Here is a 25669-nt window from a genome sequence, read left to right on the forward strand (position 1 = left end):
AATCTTAAACTTGCTTAACCAGGTTACCAAAGAATGACAAAAAAACTAAGATGAGCACCATGTGTGTATGAAAACATTTATTTATCGACTAATAAGAGATCACACGTATGAACTATGACATTTTAAAAACAAGACGCCTCATCAACGTCAGATTTCCAAGCAAAGTGAATTGAACAGTCGTACATACACAAAATACAAAGATATGTTGATAAATAAAGAATATTATAACCCTACAATTCCTACACCGTGTTTTTTTTTCCTTTTGGCAAAGTGCGGTATTATTCCAGTAAACTACACAAGAAAAAACGTGTAACACTTGGTGAAAAAAAAGTAACAATAAAATGCCACATAATTGTCTTCACACTCAAAATGAAAAGTGGAGGTTTTGCTACATGATTCTGCTTGCTTGTGAGTCTTTAGAAAAAGGGCAAAAAAAATAGAGTGTGGGTGCATAGTTGACATCCGTTTGCCATCCAAAACAACAAACTACAGGAAAAAAAGTCCAAGTTCCTCTTGATGTATTGTCCTAAAAACATCTCAACCTGGAAGGCACGTGATGCACAATTTTTCAAGGCATTGTACATGAAAAAGTCCAAAAAAGTCCAAAATATGACAAATCCCTGTTAGTTTCCATGACGACCGATCCAAACGATAAACTGCGATCCTTCGGTCAGAGGAATTGATGAAAAAAAATAAAGATTGCTGAGCATTACATTCAAGAAATGACCGTTTCTTACGCAGCAGAAATATCTCGTGGATTCATTTGTCGGTGCTTGAAAATAACGCACAAGTCCTGATTTGTGCCCTTTCCTGTTTTTTTTAAGAGAAATAAAATATTCATCGCCTTAAATACAACAGCCAAGGTGTTCAAATTAGGTCATGAACAACAATTAAAAATAATACAAAGACAAAAGAATAAAATCTAAATATCATACCAAAATATCAAAAATCCTTGCTACCCTTTTTTTTGGTTTAGTTTTACTAGACTAAGTTAAGATAAAACACATCATCAACAATCCAGGGACCAACAATTAAAATTTCTTACAAACAAATCAGGGGGGGGAAAAATAATAATAATCAGCCGTCAAGTAAATCTGCATTTTCCATGTAAAAAGTGATTGGTTGTTATGGAAAAGCATTGCGTTCACATGGAGGGGAAAGTTGGAGTTATTCCGAAACTACAGAAAAAAAAGGGAAAAAAATCAAGGAAAAAAATACAAATAAGTATAATCAAGAAAAGCAGGAAATATACTCAAAAAAATGTTTTGTTTTGTTTTTTAAATACCCTCCTCCCCAAGTGAATACAATACACCTCCATAGGTTGTGACCCTGAGAAGTGAACTGCAGATTTCTTTAAGAACAAAAATAAAATAAAATAGAAACTTTAGCTTTCTTGTTTGCCGGCTAAAATCAATTCTATCGCCACACTCGCACGCGCGCTCACAAACGTCGTCATACTGATATGTAATCTGTTTTTCACTTTTCCCCCAAAAAATATTAGGGGCTTTTTTTAAATACATTTTTTATGTCTTTACATTTCTATTCATTGTAAAGCTACCATTCAAACAAGGCAAGTTTAGTGATATCTAACCCAGTGACTTTTTAACTTTTCCATTTTTATATATTTTTTTGCTCTTTTTTTTTTTTTGAATGCTGAAGAAAAAGGTGAAATTGACAAAAAAAGTCAGAGGCAGGAACACGGCTTTCAAACTTCTCTTTGAAATGGAGTGGGGGAAAAATGACGATAGAAAAGAATCGGTTCCTTATTTACATTAAATTTAACTGAAGGGGATGATGGACACCCTCGGGCAGGGTTTGAGTTTGAATTTTACAAAAAAACAATTAAAATACGCCACAAAAGGAACCGTTTTTTAAACCGTTCACTGCCAAACGGGGTGTTCAAGTCGTTTGATAGGTTACCGGGTGATGATGTCATCACATTGTTTAGTGAGCCTGCCTCTGAGTAAAGTGACCTACAGCGCTAATTCTACAGGAAGAAGTGTGGGGGTGGCTCGCCAAGATGGCCGCCGACGCTGGTGCTTGTTGTACGGCGGCGGCGGCGCCCTCAGAAGTTGAGGTGGCGCTGGCCGGGCTGGTGAAGGTGGGCGGGGCCGACCTTGGGCGGGTGCAGCAGGTTGAGGCGGCGCAGCGCGTTGCGGGACAAAAGCGGCTGGCCGCCGCCCATGGCCGGGCGGGTTGGGGGTAGGCCGACGCGGGCCGAGAGCGCCGCCGCGTAGCACGCCGACTGGTGGAGGCTGCTGCGGCGTGGGACCGATGACACTTCGGATCTGTGGGGGGACACACAAAGTATAGTACTGTTGAGAAACATTACCATGGTTTTAAGGGATGTAAAGTTGTCTTTTTAAGATGTCCAAATATGTTCATTTGAACTTTTTTGTTAAAAATAAAAGTGGAAATCGGCAAATATTCAGTTTGATTTATTTTTAGATTTCATTCATTTTTTGAACGGCTTATCCTCACAAGGATCACGCAGGCACTGAATTGGTGGCCAGGCAATCGCAGCGTTAAGTGTCGTAAAATTGTTGCCCGCAATGAGATAGAACTACCGTATTTTCACGACTATAAGGCGCACATAAAAGTCTTACATTTTCTCCAAAATATACAGGGCGCCTTATAATCTAGTGCGCTTTATATATGGACCAATACTAAAATTGTTATCACGATAAAATAAAATAAACCAGTGGATAGGGTACACCATCCTCTACAGCTCTCACAACGACGACAAGCAGCCCCCGACTGTACTATTTTCCAGTGGAAAAATACGGCGCAGTGACTGCTGGGATATATAGTTCTTTTGTCAATACACCCAATGCATTGTGGCCTGGCGATCGGCATCAACACAGCTTTACGAAGCATGGACGCTAGCTACTAGCTAGCTTCTATTTGCGAATGGATTGTGGCCTGGCGATCGGCATCAACACAGCTTTATGAAGCATGGAAGACAGTGTTGGAATAGTTATGCTAGCTACTAGCTAGCTACTATTTGCGAATGGATTGTGGCCGCCTGGACGAACGTATAAAACTCAGCGTTTTCGATGACTCATTTGGACAATTGTTCAATTCGGACACAGAAAATGAGGACTTTGATAGATTTGTGGGTGTTGATGACGCGAGTACATTGTAAAATGGCTAAATAAAGTACAACCAAACTCAGTTTTGCTTCCGTTGCCTTTTTAAAAACCTGTTTTTAGCGTCTGTCCATATGTTTAAGCTGGTGTATGTTTTGCCATGCCTGCCTGCGTCTATAAAAACGGTGCGTCCTTTGTGTGTGTCAAATACAGAAATAGCACTCGTTATTGACACTGCGGTTAAAAATATGATGCGCCGTATAGTCGTTAAAATACGGTACATTTTTGTTTGGGGACACGTGTCCTTCTCACCTGCGTCGCGAGCCGTCCAGAGAACGCCGTCCTTTCTCCTTGGGAGCGGCGGCCATTTCCAAGTCTAGCGAAGCCGGAAGGCTGTCCAGCTCGAGCCCGGGGAGGCCGCGGTGGGCGTAGACCGACATGCTGGGGTGTTCGATCAGCAGGTTCTCTAGAGGACTGGTCTCCACCAAGACGGAGCGGAGCCCACGGCCGGTGAAACACGGCGGTGGCGTGACGAACCAGCTCTCCTCCAGGGACGCCGCGTCCACGCGCAGGAAATCGCCGTCCTCGTCGTCCTCCTCCTCCGCGCCGCCGTCCGGGTCCGTGTCGGCCATGGAATCCAGCGAGGTGCAGGAGGCGTAGCGGACCGGCGGGCTGGCGGCGGGGGAGGGGATGATCACCAGGTCGTCCTCGTCTTCGCCGACGGCGGTGCCGGAGAGGCCGTCGCCGCCGCACTGACCGGTGCAGCTGTCGGCTGGAGGGGAAAAAGCGGAAAAAGACTGTTAGCTTTAGGTCATTTTTTGGACAACAAGGTTATCTAATATTCACCATCAATAGTTTGTAAGACAAAATAAATAAAATATGCAGTGTGCCACGTGGACCGACAGAGGGCGATGTTATTTATATCCAAATTTCACGTGACCATGCCAGACCTCAGGCTCCTGAATAGCAGCTTTATAAAGCCACGGCAATTATGACATTATTTTTGCATCCCGTGGACACCAAAAGACACACTGCATTTAGCATATGAGTGCAGTGAGTCCACTAGAGAGGAAGTTTTAAAAAATCAGCTGGCTGCACACTAAAAATAACCCATGACTTTTTCCTTTTTTTTAAGAAAGTACATACCAAATATTGCTGTTTATCGTTTACACCACGTGTCAAAGTGGCGGCCCGGGGGCCAAATCTGGCCCGCCGCATCATTTTGTATGGCCCGGGAAAGTAAATCGTCAGTGCCGACTTTCTGTTTTAGAATCAAATTAAAATGAAGAGTATAGATGTATATTAAATTTCCTGATTTTACCCTTTTAAATCAATAATTGTAATTTTTAAATCCATTTTTTCTGTGTTTTTAGTTCAAAAATCATTTTGTAAAATCTAAAAATATATTTTAGAATAAAGCTAAAATAAACATTGTTTTACTATAAAACACTGAATATTCAGGGCTTTTAATCCAGTTCTTTTAATCCATTTATAAAAAAAAATCTAAGTATTATATCTAAAATGGTCAGGCCCACATGAAACCGAGTTGACGTTAATGCGGCCCACGAACCAACCCGAGTCTGACACCCTTGCTTTACACCTTGAGTGCCAATGATTTAATAACACATTTATTGCACCCCTGCAGAACATGAACCGACTTGACCCGAGTCACCGTCTGTTTATATTTTGACTGGGATCTATTTTCAGCCCCCAGACGGTTCCAAAATAATGACCTGATTCTTCAACTGTGTGCCCTCAACTCTCACCTCACCCTAGCACCATTGTATTTTCTTATGTAACAGCGCCGGTTAGTTGCCGGTCAAACAGGTTTTGACTCACCTAGGAAGTTGACCAGGATCCAATCTTCCTCATCCTCCTCCTCAGGTTGCATTTCATGGCGGCGGAGGCGGCTGGGCTGAGGCGTGACTTGGTCGTCGCCAAACAGGGCACTGGCCAATTTCTGGAACATCCTGCTGAGGCGCGGTTCTGGTACGGGCGGCGAGTAGATTCGGTCATCAGCTGCGGGCGGAGATGCGCTCGTCCGGGGCGCTAAAGTGCATCGAGTGCGAGGTGGCGCGGCTCATCGGAGAGCCACCGGGCAAAACATGGTTTTAAAGTGGGGACGTGGAGGAGAGAGAACGATCGGAAGACCTGAAAAAGATGGGGAGACCAAAAAAAACAATTTTTTTAGCATTGCGGTATTCACTTGCTAGCTCGTTTATGGAAGTTTGCATTACATGTTAGCCTTAAGATAGTTATTGTCTGTCAGTTTTTCAACTTTTGTGTTTCCTGTGTCTAAAAATGTTGGAAAATGACAGCATGGAGCAGGATACTTCAATGACTCAAAGTCGGGCTCGTTTAAACCTCAACTTTTAAAATCGCAGCACTAGTATGTCCTAATTTTCTAACTTTGGGCTTTTTCCCAAGGTTTAAAAAAATACTCACAGTGGCATCTAACCTCTGTCTATGGACGCGTCACTCTCCTTATTTATGCTTCTTAAGTTGCCATTTCGAAGACGAAGAAGTGTAAATATTGTGTAAATCGAGTGACAGCACTGTTTACATTTTCAACTTGGTTTATTACTTATGATATGTTTGTCGTTACAGAGGCGCGTGACGTTCACGGTACACGCGCTCTTTGTTTTCCACAATCGAAATGAGCGCATGGACGTGATTGCCGTTCGTCAGAACGAACCCACATTTCGTAGTTCTTTGTTCCTAAAGTTGGAAGGGGCGCCCCCCACACATTTTGGGGGAACGGAACCTGCTTTACATCTTGTACTTTTCTCACATATCATTTGTCCGACGACATTTGAACACAAAACGAGTTCAAGATTCGGGTTCACTGCGGTTGTGCTGCGTTCAGTACCTTCTCTTCAGTATCGTACTTTTCTGTGTTAAGGTAAAAAATGTAATTTTCTGTAACAGCCGCTGTACTTTAAAACGTATTCGAACGAGAAAGATCGAAAACAAATACGAACAAAATACTTAGTAGCGAACACTATCGCCAAAAACAACATTAACATCGCTGATAATCCACTGCACCGCCTGCACATTCAATCTAACAAACATTTTACACGCACGCAAATCACTCCATTTAGCTGCGTGCTAGTGGCTAAAAAGTGCAGATACTTATTCGACTATAAAAATGGCTACATTAGCAAAAACACCATGTCACTTGTGTAAATAACCGGTTACATGGATGCTTTTTGTTGCGGCTTCAAACCAATCAACTGGTGGCTTTATCGGCTGGCTAGTTTTTAGTGTTAAGTCACTTTAAAAGTGGGGGTCGACGAGCCTGTTTGTGTAAAGACGGTTTAGCTCGTTAGCAGTCGGGCGTGGAAGAGGAAGGGAGGAGGGGAGATGTTATTCGACACGGATAGGGAAGGACCAACCGACGTCTGTGTGAAAACACAACAATGTTATCATCAAGCACTAACACAATTAAAAGCACCGAAAAAAAACTATTTTCAAAACGGCAGACAGACTTAAAAACACCGAGCAGAGACATGCCGACTAATCTGGAACAAAATGTACAACGAAGGGAAAAAAACAGCCTCCAAATAACAATAAATCGCTAATAAATATTTGATAACAAACTAGAATTTATGGTTAATCATTTTCAAAACGTGTCAAGCCTACTAAAAATGCTTCTAGTCGAAGTAAAATGTGTGGAGAAAACAAAGAACCCACCTGCAGTTCGGTCGACGACTTGATTTTTATCAAAATAAGAAAAAATCCTTTTCGATCGCGAGGTAGATGTGTTACTTTTTCCAAGAATGAAAAACTTGCCGTTTTCTTCGCAGAAGAAATAAAAGTAGAAAAAAAGGCGTTAGGTTTGGAATTTAACATCGACTGTGGATACTTCTTCTCCCCGACTGCTCTCCCTCTTTTGTTATTGTTGTGTGGATGGAAGGCCTACTAACAGCTGATCGCAGTGACGTAGTCGAATAGGCGGGGCCAACGGAGGCGTCTCGACCAATTGCAAACAGCGAAGCTGACTGTCACTATCCCACGTGACCAATGTTCGCCGAGGGACAAGACTGGGCAACGATCGCACTAGCAATGTTACATAAGCCTAACCATATCCGGTTCTGGTTTTCTTTTGTAATGCACTAAAGATTTATGACTATTTTTGCTTTAGGCTGCTTGTTATCGGGATTTTTCATTCTAAATTGTGTCCTAAACGTTTAAAAATAAAAAGTATGCTATCAAAAACAGTACTTTTTATTAAAACCAGCAAGTTGCAACATGCTAACAAGAGTTTTTAACAGGTCAAAACGACTTTTTTTCACAGTTGATTGGCCTCCAAATTGTTCAGATGCACACATGCTTCTAAAAGCTTATCTTGGAAATAAAGTTGTTTTTCTTTGTTTCATAATGTTTAGTTAACTATTAACAAGCGCAAACAGATTTTTTTAAAGCTAAAGTTACGTTTCTAACAAGATAGTTTTGTGGGCGCAATATTATTTTTTCCAAAATGAGTTATATTTTCATCTTTGGAATACTGCTTCATGGAGACTTCAACTAAAGGCTAGAATTTTTTTAAGTATGCTATTAAACGCAGGAATAATAATCACCTATTCACGTCAAGCAAAGTGCAAACATTTTTTTTCTCTTTTACATTTAAATTTTTGCCAATATAAAGACACTGTGTTCTCACTAGCCTTACCTGGATCGATAAAATGTACATTAAATATGTCAGTCTGTCACATAACTGTCCTCTCTTTTGAGCTAGATCAAAACATAACCATAAATTGGAATTGGAAAAACATACAAGCAAGATAAGGCGTGCTTGTCTGACCTACCGTTTTTTCCATTTGCACGCAAACAGGTGGCATCTGGACATCTGATGACATCACGCAACTGATAAGAACGCCGTTCGTGGCCTTGGGGCTGAATCAGCTCCGACGCAACACGAGCCCTGGGAAAGTGTTTTTTTTCAATATTTTGTAAACAATTGACTGAACCACATTAAATCATTTACTGCCATTGACAGCGATCAACGCCCATGTAAGAGGACAGGAAACAATACATTACGATGTTGACGGCGATAGATGTCCAATCGTCAATGAGTAAAATCAGAGTATTAAACTAACAATAAAAATGCAAAGATTTATGTGAAAATAATCTAACACGCATGCACCTACAATATGACACGAATGAAATAATTCCGATAAAAAAAAATGGCTCCGATTTCGAGATGCTCAACATTTACCGTCGTCGCAGACTCCGTGGGGGCCGCAGTCCGAGAGTTTATAATATATATTAGATTATTTTCACATAATTCTTTGCATTTTTATTGTTAGTTTTATATATATATATATATATATATATATATATATATATATATATATATATATATATATATATATATATATATATATATATATATATATAGTATATATAGTTTTATATATATATAGTTTATATATATAGTTTTATATATATATATAATAGATTATTTTCACATAATTATTTGCATATATATATATATATATATATATATATATATATATATATATATATATATATATATATATATATATATATATATATATCATATATATACGTGATTCTTTGCATTTTTATTGTTAGTTTAATACTCTGATTTTACTCATTGACGATTGGACATCTATCGCCGTCAACATTGTAAAAAATAGACTATATATTTATAGTCTATTTTTTCATAAAAGTATAAAATTGATATTTTTTCTAACATGGCGGAAAATTCAGACTTTTTTTTTGGTATCACTGAAGGTATCTTTTTTTCCCCCAAGGGTGTATAAACTTTCGACCCACAGTAGAAAGTAGGACACAATACTTATGTAAACTTTTCTTCTTCTTGTCACGAATGAAGCACGCAATTGTTGAGGAATGCCCGCGGACAAAATGTTCTCTGATCAGTGTGTCAGTGTTTCAGGAAAACAATCCTAGAAAGACCTTTCCACATCCATATGTGGCGGCGGATGTCTTTACATAATAGTGTTTTTACGCGTGTTGCACAACTACGCTGATCATGTCAATAACACGCTTTTTTAAGGGTCTAGTGGGAAGTAGGAACAAAATGTACAGTATGGGAAATGGAAAAGCAACTGTAAAATGGGGGGGGGGGGGGGGGGTAATGTTGTTGTTTTACAAAATGTTGGAGATAAAGACTTTAAAGATGTTTTTTTTCCACAAAAGTCTATGTATTTTTTAATTGTGTTCACATTAAGGTGAAGCATTAAATGTCATTGTATTTGTATAATCACAATAAAGGGATTCAATTCAATTAAAGAATGTTAAGAGCATAGTATTGCAGGTGAATTCTATATCTGGCAATCCACGGGGTCACGACCTTACGACATTTCAGGACGTAAACATGCCGAAGAGAATGTGGGCGGAGCCGATGCGACACGCTGACCTCCGACTTTTGCTTTTGGCTCTCTTGTGCGCTTATTCACACATTTTCTTGAAATTGTCTTGACTCGATTTTTTGGAGTTTGGGTGGAGTGTTATAGTGCCAATATTTGAACACACCCAAGGGTGTGAATGATACACAAAGACACTTCCAGAGACTTTCGGTGTGGTGTTGAAATAGCATGATTGACTTGAAAACAGTGGGAAAGTCTGCTAGTTTCTTCAAAACAGGTCTCGTCTGACATGCCGAAAAAGGGTCAATTTGATTTAAATTGGATTAAAATGTAGGTATTTTAGTTTACTTTTAGTGCATTTCTTCTGTTTTTGTTTATTGAAATAGTGATGGCATTTAAAAAATAAATAAACCTGTTTTATTTTCTTATTGGCTGTCATTTTGACTGTTAGGGGTGAATGAACGAATATGAATTGGACATCTAGCCCCGTCAATGGCACTGGAAAATGAGCATTCACAAAAAAATGGACGTGTATCATTGGTAAACATTTGCCTTTTTCAACCTCACATTTTTATTTGTATATATTTTAGATCTTTTGTATTTCAGTTTATGGATTCGGCATCTACTTGAATTTTTAATCGCTATTTCCGTTTTTAAAATGTGACGTGAATTATTTATATTTTGACCTTCGAGATTTCCAATTTTGTATTGAATACTTCTTTCTGAAAAAACAACATAAACACATACGTACCCTGCTCACTTGCTTGGTCAGCTTTGGCGTCCTCTGGCGTTTAAAAGTCGATATTACATTCGTCCAGTTTTTCTACCCAAATCAACACAAAGGAAAAAGAACAGGAAACACAAGTCTTTTATTTCTTCCGTTAATTAGTCGTGCCTCAACCAAGTTGACATATAACTACAAACATGATTTGTCAACATTTACATAATTGCCATATATTTATCCTGTCTCCAAAATAAATGTCAACAGCAGTGTTTATTATTCCTGAGAAGTCCCTCAATCTACAATACAATCATTTTGTCTGGAATGTTGGACTGATATCAATTAGCCTAGCCTGTCTCAAATTACCCTGGAAATTTGGACACCATGCTTCACGTCAAAGTGCAATAAAATGGAAAAAAAAGCTACCAACCTTACTTACACTTTGAGCTTTTCCAGTGTTTGGAAATGACCGCAACTTCACAATCGGCTTTCTGTCTCAGATAATACGAATTCCAGGGAGCTGGATTAATCTAGATCCCATTTGCTTCTCATTCGGAGGCGGTCAAAGGCAGGTAGGAGTAGTTGGCGTGCGAGGCGGTCGCCGGCGAGCGCCTGCACAGCCACGCCGCCGAAACTAGCAGGTTGATTGACAGCAGAACGCTCAGGACGATGGTGAGCGTTAGCCATGTTCCTCTGGCGAGACAAGTTGAAGTTAGACGTAGAAAAGAACAGTAAGAACAATAGCATTTTCATAGCTGTCAACTTTGCTCCATGTTTCCCTTTACCTTTACTGTAAAATAAATCCAAAAAGTGCAAATGATGAGTTTATCCCATTTTGCTGTTTGTCAGATAGCCATAGTCAATCACAGGCTTTTTCGTAGGTCGACCCGTTTTCAATTTCGTAACCATGGTAACATACAAATTGACAGGTATGCCTTTTACTGACTAGCTTGCTTTACTTACTCAGTCAGATAACGATTTTCTTGCACTTGTTCTTTGACCGGCGGGTGTCCATCTGTGGAAAAAAAACAACTTTTAATGTTTGGACGCCAATGACAACCAATTTGGGTATCGGCCATTAAAAATAGGAAGTGCAGGAAATATATATATATATATATATATATATATATATATATATATATATATAGACAAACCTATTTCATTTTTATTTACATTAAATATGAAAAGCGGAGGGCAGGAAATTCACATTTTTATCTTTTTTCACATTTTTAAAAATACTTTATCGATTAAAACATAACTGTAAACATTTTGAATAAAAGAAAGTATAATCTTTTCCTTTCCCCCCCAAAAAAAATCACTATATCTGTATAACCCTCATTTGAATTTTATCTGAAAATATGATTTCGAAACGCATGATGTACTTTTTTGCGGGCCTCGCAAAACGACACAATGGGCCATAACTAGGCCCCGGGCCGCCACTTTGACACCCGTGTTATACTGGAATGACATTGGATCGCCGTCCTGGTACCTTCACAGTTTTCTCCATAGAATCCTGGAACGCAGCTGCAACCCCCGTGGACGTGATGGCACGAGCCGCCATTGGCGCAATGGCACGTCCGATTGCAGGTTTGTCCGTAAAAACCAGACGGGCACTCTGAGACGAAACCCAAAATTTACTGTGAGATCTTCTATCAAGTGGTTTTGGCAGATTTCTGAGTACCTTGACTGCAGTTCTGGCCTCTCCAACCGGCATCGCACACGCATGCACCTACAATATGACACGAATGAAATACTTCCGATAAAAAAAAAAATGGTTCCGATTTTGAGATGCTCGACATTTACCGTCGTCGCAGACTCCGTGGGGACCGCAGTCCGAGAGCTGGCAACGCCTGGGATGGACGCAGAGAACGGTGGAAACGGCCCGAGCGCAACGCCACCTATCGTCTCCTTTGCTAAAGTGGGATTCGGACAGTTACCGTATTTTCACGACTATAAGGCGCACATAAAAGTCTTAAATTTTCTCCAAAATAGACAGGGCGCCTTATAGTCCAGTGCGCTTTATATATGGACCAATACTAAAATTGTTATCACGATAAAATAAAATAAATCAGTGGATAGGGTACACCATCCTCTACAGCTCTCACAACTACAGCAAGCAGCCCCCGACTCTACTATTTTCCCCGTAGAAAAAGTACTGCACAGTGACTGCTGGGATATGTAGTTCTTTTGTCAATACACCTTACAAACACCGTACGAGTCGTACGGTGTTTGTACGTTTTTTGGGGGGTTGTAAGGGGAATCATAATCATTTATAAGGGCAGTTATCGGCAGAGGTTGACAGGTATGTTTTAGTCAGGTGCGATTTAGCGTCTGAAAATGATTGCAACTGATTGTCCGACAATGTCAAACGGCGCGAGACGTCCGATCCTACCATTTGTCGGACGGGTAGTTTGCTAAGGAGCCCTTGGAGACGAATGTGGAAGAGCCACCACCGTCCATGTTGATGGCGTTGATGACGCCGTAACTCTGCAGGAAGTCGGCCATTTCCCAAAGACTCATTCTGTCAAGACGTATGTGAATAAAAGTTATTCATCTGGACCTTAAAAAAAATTTAAAAAAAGTTTTTCGCACCCCGTTTCTCCCGTCTGTCCGTCCACTTGGAATAAGACGACTCTTCCTTCAGCGTCGTGACCCAACGCCGTCCTGGCCGACAAGACGTCGGCGAAATAACGGAAGGTGCCTGCGAAAGAAGACGGCGCCTTTGAGTGGAAGGCGAGCGAGGAGGAGGCGGCGCGGGGAAGGGGAGAGGCCGACCAGTTTCCTGCGTCTCATCGCACTCGGCCTCCAGACTGGAGCGGACGTAAACCTGTCCGTTTCGAAGCAGCCACACCACTCCGCTCACCAGCTGGACGAAGGGGTTGGACTCTTCCAAAACTTCCTCCTGAGACAAATACCTGCAAATATGGTCAAGTTCAGGCCGTTTTCGCAGCTTCATTGAAAGAAAAGCGTCCACGAGTCATCGAAAACGAACTGATTGTCATATGAATCAACAATGAGTCAACGAATTGTTCTCTAAAAATCCTCTTAAATAGTAAATGTTCTCTCAAATTGTAATTATTTATTAAAAAAACATTTGAAATGGTAGTTATGTTTGAATGTATATTTGAAATGAAAAAAAAAACTAATGAAAGTGAATTTTCTTGAGCCTCCTGCTAATTTAATATTTTAAAACTGTTTTTATTTGCACTTTAATTTATAAATACGATGTTTTATGATTAAAAATATTTTGAATCAAAACAAAACTAAAAAACATTCATTAATCATTAAGAGACTCAAAACTTTCCTAAAAATTGTCTAAATTGTCTATTTTTAAATAGATGTGTGTGTGTACATGTATATTTGTTTTGGTGAACATTTACTTATTTGTTTGCATTGATTATCCATGACATAGTCACATAATAGCGCAATATTAACAGCGCATTTTTTTGTTTCTTGGATCATTTCCGGCAAGTAAAAGGATCCTCCAAAATAAACACGGGTTATCGACGGGTTTGTCTCCTACCCGAAGACCAGCGTCCCGTCGCTCCTGATGCCAAACTGTGCGTTCTGCACGCCGCCGCTGTCCCGCACCCTCCTTCCGTCGCTCACTACGTTGCCCAGACATTGGCCCGTGCGGGTGTCGAAGTAGCCGGCGTTTTGGGCCGCCAGGCATCCGGCGGCTCGCGACGTCTCCTCCACCGTGGCCAATCGGGAAGCGTTGCAGCCCCCCGGGCGTCCGGGCTCCAGCACCGACAGGGTCCGCAGCGGGTCGCCCACCATCGTAAAGTGACCTGGAGCAGCGTAAAAATAGTCTGACTTTACAAAACTTCGGTCACTAACAAAAGAAGAAAAATGTGTTAATTATATTTTCTAATTCATTTATTTCTATTGGAAAATAATAGGTTTTATTAAAATATTTTTCAAGCTTGATCCAAGATGGCGCCGTCACGCGGAAGCCAGTGGCAGTAGCTCTGTCCACTCTCATTTGTTTTTCGTGTTTTACAGCCCTTCTATCTTTTTTAATTGCATTTTAATATTTCTTAATACATTCCTTTTTACTTTACTTTGTACTTTATTCTTTTTACTTTAATGTTTTTACAACTTTCTTTGTTCTGTTAGCCTGGCTTTTTTCTGCTTTCTGCTACTTCTTTTTATGTGTGTGAACAGACCTTTAGTCTGATGAAAACCAAGAAAGCACCCCATACATCCCACATGAGTGATGAGTATGTTCATACTTTAGTCCTTTTTTCCGTTTATGTTTCATATGTACGGTTAACGGATGCAGTTTTTATATGTATCGTATCTTGTGCTGACCCGGCCCGCCTGTCAAATTTTTAAAGTCAATGTGGCCCGCGGGCCGAAAAGTTTGCCCAACCCTGGTCTAACTTGTAACTATGTGTTTGTTTTTTGTTTTTTCTGTATCCAATCCAATATCCTGTTTTTGGTGTTTTTTCAGAGGGTTGGAACAAATTAATTTGTTTTTAGTTAATTTCAATGGGAAACGTTCGCTCGAGTTACGAAAAGCAGTAGTGTTTTTCCCACAGGAGACCACATCCAGTCATTCTGTTGTTTTGAATTACCTGTGACGACACGTCCGGGAAACTTGTGGACGACAAGTTTGGTCTCGACCAGCGGCCAAACACTCCGATTACTGGCGGGAAAGCTCTCATGCGTGCGATTGCCGTGCACGGCCGGCTGACACTCTCGGACGTGCCGGTGCGAATGGCGAGGACCGTGGCCGTCCGTGTACGGCAGAAGGACGTCGTCCGTCGCCGACGCCCTTAAGGAAGCACAAAGTGTTTCACGTGGATTAAGAAGGGCGCGAGCCGTCCGATCCGATTTGACCAAGGTGCAATTGAACCATTAAAAAAAACGAATGCTCCGCCCACCTCTCAGCATGAACGGCACAACATTCTATTTTCATATTTTGGTGTCTTCATTTAATATTTTTACACAAACTATTGCATTTTGACTATCAACAACCCGGTGGGGAGTGGTTAGCACGTTTAGCTCACTGTTCTGAGGTCGAGGGTTCGATCCCAGGTTTGGACCTTTTTGTATGGAGTTTGTGTGGCTAGGCTAATTTAGAAGTCTAAATTAGCTTTAGGTATGGATGAGGTGGGTTGTCCATCTCCTCGTGCCCTGCGATTGGCTAGCCACCTCTTTGGGTTGTCGCCCGCCTGGTGACCATAGGTAGCTGGGATAGGCTCCAGCACCCCCGACCCTTGCGAGGTTTAGCGGTAAAAATGAACGAATGGGGAAATCCGGGTGATGACGCCCCCAGCTTTTTTTTAACTTTTTTATTACTTTGACCCGATATTTTATCTGAAGATTATCGTTTAAAAGAAATATGCTAAATTATACAAATTTCGTGCGATTAAAAATTGGCAAATTAAAGAGGCTACATTCGCCGTAAAATGTCAAAATGAATATGTTAATACGGTACATTAAAAATATGTACTTTTAATAGGGTCAATTATCGATGCACAAACTAAATAAAACAGTCAAATTTTAAAGCCTTCAAATGCTAGTAAATATCGTACTTTACAAGCCTGTTTTTATTCAATATTTTGTCAATATGGCACAAACACGTTTTACCAGATTAAACTAGTACTGAAAAGTGGAAGTAGATGGACGTTGCGAATAAGAACATTTGGAAAAAGGAAGTCAGTTATGTACAAAACAACTTGTACTGAGTCGGAATATCTAGAAGTCTAATAGAATTGTGTTTCGGTTGAAATAAAAAGTTTGTAAAAGTAGCTAACTAATTAGCATCGAAGACCGTGAAACCGTTAGCGAAGCGGACTCACCTACAACCGGAAGTCCAGTTCGTCCATAAGGGGCCACCGAGACATAAAAGTAGCCAAAAGAGCCCCACGCCAACCCGTCTGGTTCCCATGAAAGGAGTTTTTCTCCTCTAAGAAAAAATTAAGCTAGTTTTTTTCTTCTTGTCACGCCGCATTTCGACTTTTTAGGTCTCACAAACAAACGGACCAGATAAGTAAACTCCCTGGGGCATCCGGTCGTGCTGTACAAAATAAAAGACACGTTGTTTACGCGGACTGAGTTACAAAATAAAAGCCTGTGCTCTTTCTGTTCAGCCTGGTGAGCAATAATAAAATGCTGTCTGTAAGGCATATATTTTTATACATTGTTTTTTAACTTATTCAACATTTATGTATTTAACTTTTATATCACGCTATAAATAATCTATAAAAATAATTAATATATGAAACAAAAATCCAGATTGGCTCTCCTTTGACCTACTCCACCAAAAATGTAATTAAAAAGTTTAACATCTATAAATAATATATTTAAATACAACAACCCCATTATTTTTTATTTTTGCGTCAATTGACTCATATTTCTATATCATTTTTTACTTAAAATAAGTGACCAATTGTTTTTTAATCAATATTTTGGACGTTTTTTTATTCAAAACTGCTCCGGCTTCAAATGGATTTGGACGTCTATCGTCGTCATCACATGAAACAAAACAGCGAACAATATTTGTAAAATTTATTTGTTTTTTGACAAAACACATGAATTACAAAACTAGCGATTTGTTTGTTAATGCGCCTTTGCATTTAGATTGAACCCCCTTTTTAATGTGACCAAACATTCAAAAGACAAAAACAAATGTTGAAAAGCAAAATGCCATTGATTGGTGAAAGAAAAAAAGTACAATCATTATTTTTAAATAGAAATGCATTCTTAGTAAGTGTCATGGCCCTTTAGGACATCCACCGGAAGGACGGACAAAACATAAACGAGGAACTGACAAAAAAAAATCCCTTTCTACGTGTGCTGGTTTTACTTTTGACTCATTTTGTGCATTGCAGGAAATTAGAAATCCAGTATTAAAGAGTTTTTGTCCCTCAAAAATAGGTTTCCTACTGTGAAAAGTATTTTAATTTAGTTTTATCAAGAGGAAAAAATGCCACTTGAATGAAAATTGTAATGTTTTAGGTTATAAAATATGAAAATGACATTCAAACATTTCTGCCGGGAATAAAAGTGACATTTCTTTTTAGAAACAACTTAATCCGATCGCAATAAATTTGAACGCACAAATATCTAAACAAAAATAAATGCCGTTGCTATGGTGACATTCTCCATGCACCAAATTCCTTTTTTTTTCCGGGGCGGGATTAGTGTGTTATGCGACAAGGCACCAAGGTGAGGGCGCACAATGATGATGTCATCATCGTGGTCTCATAGAGAAAGTACTAGGAAAATATTGTTTTACCACAAGAGAAATTATTTAAACAGAAAAATCCACTCATTTATTTCACTATTTTTATATAAACTTACTGCTGGCCATTGACGGCGATAGACGTCCAACTTTTTAACTGGGAGGGTTGGTTAGCAGCGAGGAAAGGACGAAACTCATGAGGTTCGACGTCTATCATCCTCAATGGTACTCAAATTTTAACGCATTGTTACCTTAATTTATACCCCAAGATATTTTTTTTATTTGTGATCTATTACATAACATAAAAAAGAAATATGAAAGGAATATTTAAACATTTAAAATAAAGTTTAACATTTTTTTTGTAATTCTACCATGTCTTTAAATGTATTATTTTAATATCTGGATGTTGTTAAATATAAAATTCAGGCATCAAGGAATTAAAAATGATGCTGTTTCTAGAAAATTATTGGAACTCAATTTTTTCTTCAGAGAAAAGGTTATCAAAAACAAACAATAGATTAGCCTTGCAAAATATTTTCACAAAAAGAAAATTCAGATGTTATTTTTTCAAGATATAGATTGTGCAGAATGTGAAAATATACATTTATAGTAGGAAAGTGGATTTTTTTTTCAAAATGTATCAAAATTATATTTTTTCAGGGGAAAAATACATTGTGCTATTTTTTGGGGGGAACCTTGAAATTATATATTGCAAGAAGGGCAAACATTCTTTTAAAATAATCTACGTACTCAAAATGAGACTTCCAATTATTTCTTAACTTGTCTCCAAAAGTAAAAATATTTTTAGAAAATAGTTTCCTTTGTATAAATGATCACTTTTCTTGTGAAAATGTGTGATTTAAGATTAATTATCTGTAAAAAAAAAAATGGGGGCACAAATGTGTTCTATTATTGCATACAGAAAAGCTGTAATGTCACAAAGTCGTTTTTTGAGGAATAATAACTGTTAACGGAGAACTATTTTTCACCCCCCCAAAAAAAGAAAAGACCTATAGAAATTTGTGCATTTTTTCTTATAAAATAAAATAGACTCTAACCCCTGAAAATATGACTCGAGAAAACTTTGACTGGTTTACTGTTGCCTCTGCGTAAGGCAATCGAGTCCAAAATAAACTCCAATCCCGGAAAATAATCCATTCAAAACTATTTTCACACTTGTTTAGCTCCGCGGGGGGTGCTTCAGTCAAAACGGTGTCACTTGAGCATTTTTTCCTTATGAAACAAAATAAACCCCAACCCCTGAAAATGACCCCCAAACAATATATTTCTAGAAAACAACCTTTTTCAGATAGTACTGGACTTGCCTTGGCGTGAGGTGTTTGAGTCTAAACGTTGCTACTTGAGCAATTTTTCTTGACAAAAAATATAGACTCCAAGCCCTGGAAAATATGACTCCCAGGTTTTTTTTTTCTTCCGAAAAAACAACTTTTTTTCTCGGCGTGAAGTGTCCGAGTCACTCGAGCAATTTTTCTTGGAAAAAGTAGACTCCAACCCCTGAAAGTATGATTTTTTTTTTTAGCCTCCAGGTGGAATCCGCGCGCGCCTCAGTCGCTGCTGTCGTCGTCGTCGTCATCGTCGTCGTCGGAGACGCGGGCGTAGTCGGCGGGGCGCCCGGCGGCGCCGTTGTCGTCGCCACCGGTCAGCCGCCCGTAGCAAAAGTGGCAAACGCGGACGGGCTTGGAGGACTGGCTGGGCAGCAGGTGCTTTTTGTCGGAGCAGGGCCCGCAGACCACGAATCCGCACTTGCGGCAGTGGTGGCGGCGGCTGACGGGCGTGAACTTGACCTTCTGGCAGCGCATGCAGACGGCGGCCTCCGAGTCGGGGACCCAGACGGCGGCGTGCTCGCCGGCCGGCGCCTTGCCACTCTTGCGCAGGAGCTCGCGCACGCACTCGCCGATGTGGTTCATCCACTCGGACTTCTCGCCGGCGGTGGCGGCGTAGACGGCGAAGGACTTGGTGGGCGTCTTGACCAGCCAGCCGTTGCGCAGCTCGCCCTCGTCGGGCACGGCGTCGATGGTGACGCTCTCCAGCGGGATGATGTGCTGCTTGTTGTACTTCTTCTTCTGCAGCACGATGTTGCCGTAGACCAGGATGTCGTTGAAGAGGAAGAACTGCCGCGCCTTGGGCTTCTTGCGGCACAGCTTGGTCAGCACGCCCTCGCCGATCAGGACGCGGCCCGGGATGGCCAGCGGCTGCCCCGCCGCGCCGAAGCAGCCCTCCACCGCTGAGATGCGCTTGGAGTTGGCCTCGCTGTTGGCCAGGCGGTCCACCATCTTAAGCCGCCCTGCGTCCAAACGCCAGACAAAAACATTTATCTCATCCTCACCAGAGTCGCGGGGGGGTGGAGCCTATTCTGCCCATCTACGGGCACCAGGCATGGGGGGGACACCTCAAATTGGTGGACAACAATATGCGAAGGCATCTGGTTTCCTCCCACATCCCAAAAACTTGCATGCTAAACTAGCTAGGATGCTAAAGGGTAGACATTTTAGCATGCCAAGCTAGCTAGGATGCTAAAGGGTAGACATTTTAGCATGCCAAGCTAGCTAGGATGCTAAAGGGTAGACATTTTAGCATGCCAAACTAGCTAGGATGCTAAAGGGTAGACATTTTAGCATGCTAAGTTAGCTAGGATGCTAAAGGGTAGACATTTTAGCATGCTAAGTTAGATAGGATGCTAAAGAGTAGACATTTTAGCATGCTAAGCTAGCTAGGAAGCTAAAGGGTAGACATTTTAGCATGCTAGCTTGCTCAGGATGCAAGTTTTTGGGATGTGGGAGGAAACCACAGTACCTGCATCAAAACCCAAACATGCAAACTCCACACTGGGAACGAACCTTCGATCTCAGAACTGCGAGCCCAAACACAGGAAATAGTTTTCATTTTTTAATTTCTTTGCAAGAATTATCTATTGGAAAAAAAGGAAACTATTTGAAAAGCATTCAAAAATTAGTTCATTTTGAGGAAACAGGCTGACAAAAATCGGAAGATTCTCTTTACCCACTACAAAATATGCATTTTGATTTATGTCATTTCCGCATTTGATTTTTGGTCAGTGGCTGCGGGAAGAAATCGACGGTGAAATTTGACGCCTCTTTAATGAGTCTTAAATTGAAATCTTACATAACCTGTTTCATCGCCGCAAGCAATTTCTCTTTGTCAAGTTATAACACAGATCTCAAATCTAAACATATGATTGGCTGACCCACGTCCAAACATGTTCTGATCTTTTTAGATGCGTCAATGGAGCTTGATGAGTTTCATCTTGGTTTCTCGGTTTTGTCAGAATGGAAACTCAGTACTTGCTACTAGGACTCAGCACTAAAAAAAACAAAAAAACTTATAACAAGGGTGACCCTACTTTGCAATTTTTTGATTATCGCGACCATATCTGGTCTACATTAACCACAATATTCGAGGGATTTCTGTACTTCCAAGAATGTCGATCAAATTGTAATCTGGATTAAAATAACTGGATTAAAAACCCTGAATATTTAGTTTTTTATAGATCTAAAACAACATTTATTTTACCTTTTTTTTTAAATATATTTTTAGATTTTACAAAATGATTTTTGAACCAAAAACAGAAAAAAATGGATTTAAAAAATTACAATTATTAATTTAAAAAGGGAAAAACCAGGAAATATAATATACTACATCTATAATCTTCATTCGAATTTGATCCTAAAACAGAAAGTCGGCACTCATGATTTACTTTCCCGGGCCACACAAAATGATGCGGCGGGCCAGATTTGGCCCCCGGGCCGCCACTTTGACACCTGTAAATCTACTTGATCGTTACTCAAAAAAATACTTAATACCATTTTAGATATTTAAAAAATGTCTTCATTAGCTCTTTCAGTGTTTCTCCATTGGCAATGAATATTTTTATGTAAAAAAAGGGCAATTTTTTGAACATTTTTTTTAACGTTAGATTAAAAAAATATTCAAAAAATTGCCCTGAAATTAACGGCATCCACTGAGTGAACGGGAAAATATTCAGCTCATGACAAAAAAACTCGGGTATTAATAATAAAAATAATATCCGGAAACATTTGAATATCGATACTGCAAAATAGACAAAAGTATCCCTTTAAAAACAAAAAAAACAACCATTAAACTCATCTGCGGACTTGGTAAAGATGTTGCCTTGGCAACAGCGAGTGACGGGCGCTTTCTAATCTGCAGCCATTTATACACACTGATATATTGGATTATGATTACACAACTGTTTGTGTATAGAAATTAGTTGCTAGCACATAGACCCTCTCTTTTTTAAAATCTTTTTCTTCACTGTCACGTCAAAAAAACACGCTAATAGTGCAAAATGAGGGCTTCTTTGTCGTAAATTAGAAAGAAAGCTCTTGTTAAGACGCATATTTGTAGATGCTAAGTAGCTTAGCAGACTAACTCCCCAACTTCTCTTGCGAAACAGGAAGACGACTCCGTAGTAGTCTAGATCGCACTTTCACTACACTTTAAAAGTAGTTTCCAGATGAACTCGCTGCTCAGGTTAGACGTCCAATTCATTGGAACTGGGAGGATTGGCTGTGAGCGTTCTTCTCTCAACGCAATCTAGAAGACCAATTTCTTTGGAAAGGGAGGGCGCGGATATAAAAAATGATCTTTCGACTCCTTTCAGTCCAAATGAATTGGACATGTAGCCTCGTCTATGGCAGAAAGTGAATTTAAAAACGGCTGCAGTACCGTTAACGACTATTTGGGAGTTGTTTTATATTATATCGTCTAAAGATTGCAAAGTCTGGACATCCATTTGTCGATCATCAAAAATAGTTAGGCTGAATGGATTGGACGCTTAGCACCGTCAATGGCAGCCAGTGATTTATATTAAATTCGATAGTTGACTAGTGAATAGGAGGACACCTACAGACAACTGTCGTGTAAGTTATGAAAAGCAATGGATATTATAATATTATTAGGGAAAATCCGCACGTGCACATGAGGAAGTCGATACTCGAACCCGGAATTTCAGAACTTTAAGGCATATGTGATAACCTTGAACGCAACCTAATTCAGGCCGATGAATTGTTTCGTGAAATAATTCTTAAAAAAGGGCACTCAACTTAATTCATATCAACAAGCCCATTTATCGACAAAAACATAATAAAAACTCAATTTCATGTCTAGCTGTGCACAACTGTTGCTAGTGTTAGCTTAACCTAGCTTAGCCTAGCTTCGACAGAAAGTTCCCCGTCGCCTCGCTCTTGGATTGTGTCCACTTTTTCACATTTCGAACTCATTTAAACTCGAAAGCAGAGGCTAATCCCGTTTTTATTCCAGACGGAATACCCCAGGGGAATAACTTTAAACTCTGGTGATAAGTCAAGGCTAATGGTCAAAGCTAGTAAACAGTGGTATGTATATTACAGTTTTTGTATATTATGTAGGTATATTCAAGCGAGTAACTTTTTAAAACTCAAAGTACCTACCAGAGTATCTTCTCTGTCTCTCGTTGTTATCTGGTGGCTATGGAAGTGCAACGGAAGTATCCGAAGGAGATAATAGAGCGGCGGGTCCCATCAGAAAGTGACCGTAAAAGAGTCGTGGAGCAACCGCAAACGCAACACCGCCCGCCGCTACTTGTCTGGAAAAAAAACACAACAACATGGAAGCCGAGCAACGCGAGGCTTTCACGGGGAAAATAAACGGTCGAAAGTCCGACCGCTACTCGGAACAGACTACTTCACGATAATCGGAAATTTGACACCCATAAGGGCATCTGTAAGGAATTGGAAAAAAGAAGGCCAAATTTACATCACGTGCATTAATAGATGTATTTTGTGCCTTGATGGAAGACTTTAATAAATCCATGGCTGCCATTGACGGTGATAGACGCACAATCCATTTCCAATCCAAAATAAAAATGTTATTTTGCTAATTTTGTAACTGATTTAGTATACTATAATCATGAGAACGATGTTTACAATTTAAAATTAGATAAATTGGTCATATTTTTTCATTACTCACTTAGCCTTTAAAATGATTGATTATTCGTCCACTGTAGTGTCCTTGAAAGGTTTAATACATTAATAATTTGAATGAGTGCCCTATAAACGGTTGAATAGCAATTGGAGTCAAATAGTTAATATTTGTGAACAATTTTATGAACTTTGGACGTATTTGTACATATTGTGTTTCATTGACACTAAGTCATGAAACACAATGTGTAGAAATTAGCCCAAGGTTCATAAACGCATTCTGATTTTGACTTTCAATACTTTCTCATTCCTCAAGGTCACTTTTTATGAATAAACTGTAGCAGGGAAATGACAAAAATTCATACATTGTTATAAACAACATTGCTTTTAGATTTCATATTGGGGGCAAGGGTCATGAAATGATGAGATTAAAACATTATATTACAAAAATGGTGCGTCCTTTGTGTGTGTCAAATACAGAAATAACACTTGTTACTGACACTGCGGCTTAAAATGCGATGCGCCGTATAGTCGTGAAAATACGGTACCTAAAATAAGACAAATCCATTTTTAAAAGCGGATATATGCAGTTAACTGTATTTAAATCTCAAAAGGATGATCCGTCTATCGCCTTCAATGTCACTGAAACGCGAACATTTCACGCTAATATTGCATAAACGCATCGCACCCCCCCCCCCCTTCCTCCCCCTCCCCAGTTTGCTTTCTTGCTTGGACACGCAAGTCCAAACAAAGATGACATCACCCGCACGCTGAAACGTGACTCAGAGGCGGGCCCGGTGGAGCATGAGGAGGCTCGCTGACCGGCGCCCGCCCGTCCGTCCGTTTGTCCATCTGGACACCCACGCAGCCCCTCCCCTCCGGGGACTCACCCAGCTGGGGCGCCGGCGGCTACGGTGGCCCGCGGACATCCGGCGGAGGGCGTCCGAGTCACGGTGAATTAACGCCATGCTCTTCGGTGGCTCGCCTGAAACGTCCCCTTCTTCATCGCGGAGGCCAGCTGGGGATGAACAAAACGTCATTATCGGCGAAAAATATATCGAAATTGTGATATATCTTGATACTCCGGCAAAATCTTCCAACAGAATAGTGTAGATCAGGGGTGTCAAACCCAGTTTGATTGGCGGACCACATTCATGGTGACCAGATCTCATGTGGGCCGGACCATTTTAGATATAATATTTAGATTTTTTTAAATAAATGGATTCAAAGAACTGGATTAAAAGCCCTGAATATTCAGTTTTTTTATAGATCTAAAACAATGTTTATTTTAGCTTTTTTATATATGTATATATTTAGATTTTACAAAATGATTTTTGAACTAAAACCAGAAAAAATGGATTAAAAAATTACAATTAATGATTTAAAAGGGGGAAAAAAATCTGAAATTTAATATACATCTATACTCTTCATTTTAATTTGATCCTAAAACAGAAAGTCGGCACTCATCATTTACTTTCCCGGGCCACACAAAATGATGCGGCGGGCCAGATTTGGGCCCCGGGCCACCACTTTGACACATATGGTGCAAAAATCGGTTCTACTTGCTCGTTTTAGGTTAGCAGCACTTGAGATGTTGAACAGTTTTCCCCGTCTCGATAGTGATGAAGACCCCAGAATTCCGTTTGGAGCAAGCGTTTAGTGTCATTGGCGCTTTTCAAAGCGTTACATTTTATCCACGGCTTTGCCCATGTTTTCCTTGTGTACGCGCGGCTAATCCTTAATCCGGGAGGGTCGGCAGGCATGGCGCAGATTAAAATGTTGTGTCAGTATCTTCAGATTCACTTTCCGCGAGGCGATGACATCATCTGTGATCGGGCGTTCGCTAATATTTGTTAAGGTTAACGATATGGTGGGCATTGACATTAATAGACGTCCAATCTAGTTATCTTTTCGTTTTAAAAAAAAGGAAATAAAAGTACATTTTCCCAACTATAATACATTGAAATATTGTTTCATTGACTTGTTTTTAGATCTTTTTCAAATGCATTTTAGATTGAAAAACGAAAATTTAAACAGTGGCTTTTTCTAAAATACATTTTTAAAATAATTTAGAGTTCTCTTCTAAAAAAAATGGGGAAAAGGGAAATATTCTCAATAATATTCATTAGAATTTTAGCACAAAACACCAAAAATTCACTTTGGCGGGCCGCCCAAAGTGACGTGGCCGGCCGGACTTGGCCCCCAGGCCGCAGTTTTGATGGCAGTACCCTACAGAATTGAAAATAAAAAATAAATTCTTCTCCTAAACTTGTTTATCGTCTTGACGGACCGGCGGCGTACCACAATGTCAGAAGACATCACGGCAGAGAAGGAATGTTGGGGGTGGG

At 40.1% G+C, this 25669-nt stretch overlaps 3 protein-coding genes across 4 annotated transcripts; all 3 read right to left on the reverse strand.

The window, feature by feature from the left end:
• Positions 1-62: 62 nt before the first annotated feature.
• On the reverse strand, positions 63-10662 carry tp53inp1 (tumor protein p53 inducible nuclear protein 1). Of its 2 annotated transcripts, XM_077598995.1 has the most exons (6): positions 10597-10662; positions 10197-10268; positions 7898-8013; positions 4929-5240; positions 3402-3861; positions 63-2288 (listed from the first exon to the last, which is right to left on the reverse strand). In XM_077598995.1, the coding sequence occupies exons 4-6, from the start codon at positions 5056-5058 to the stop codon at positions 2066-2068; spliced, it is 813 nt and encodes a 270-aa protein (XP_077455121.1). In that variant the 5' UTR covers positions 5059-5240; positions 7898-8013; positions 10197-10268; positions 10597-10662; the 3' UTR covers positions 63-2065. The 2 variants fall into 2 exon arrangements, with proteins under 2 accessions (XP_077455121.1, XP_077455120.1); XM_077598994.1 differs by lacking the exons at positions 7898-8013; positions 10197-10268; positions 10597-10662 and adding an exon at positions 6783-7003.
• nagpa (N-acetylglucosamine-1-phosphodiester alpha-N-acetylglucosaminidase) lies at positions 10296-16166 on the reverse strand. Its single transcript, XM_077598996.1, is given in 11 exon segments — positions 10296-10859; positions 11130-11181; positions 11656-11781; positions 11848-11949; positions 11952-12079; positions 12559-12687; positions 12759-12867; positions 12942-13081; positions 13690-13957; positions 14747-14946; positions 15977-16166. Coding segments are annotated over 11 exon segments (1488 nt in total). The 5' UTR covers positions 16066-16166; the 3' UTR covers positions 10296-10714.
• A 504-nt stretch (positions 16167-16670) lies between these two features.
• plekhf2 (pleckstrin homology domain containing, family F (with FYVE domain) member 2) lies at positions 16671-24307 on the reverse strand. Its single transcript, XM_077599019.1, has 3 exons — positions 24212-24307; positions 22833-22987; positions 16671-19666 (listed from the first exon to the last, which is right to left on the reverse strand). Exon 3 carries the CDS (start codon positions 19653-19655, stop codon positions 18927-18929), a length of 729 nt encoding a protein of 242 aa, XP_077455145.1. The 5' UTR covers positions 19656-19666; positions 22833-22987; positions 24212-24307; the 3' UTR covers positions 16671-18926.
• Between the last annotated feature and the right edge of the window lie 1362 nt (positions 24308-25669).

Source organism: Stigmatopora argus, chromosome 4, assembly GCF_051989625.1.
Source record: "Stigmatopora argus isolate UIUO_Sarg chromosome 4, RoL_Sarg_1.0, whole genome shotgun sequence".
Taxonomy (NCBI): Eukaryota; Metazoa; Chordata; class Actinopteri; order Syngnathiformes; family Syngnathidae; genus Stigmatopora; species Stigmatopora argus.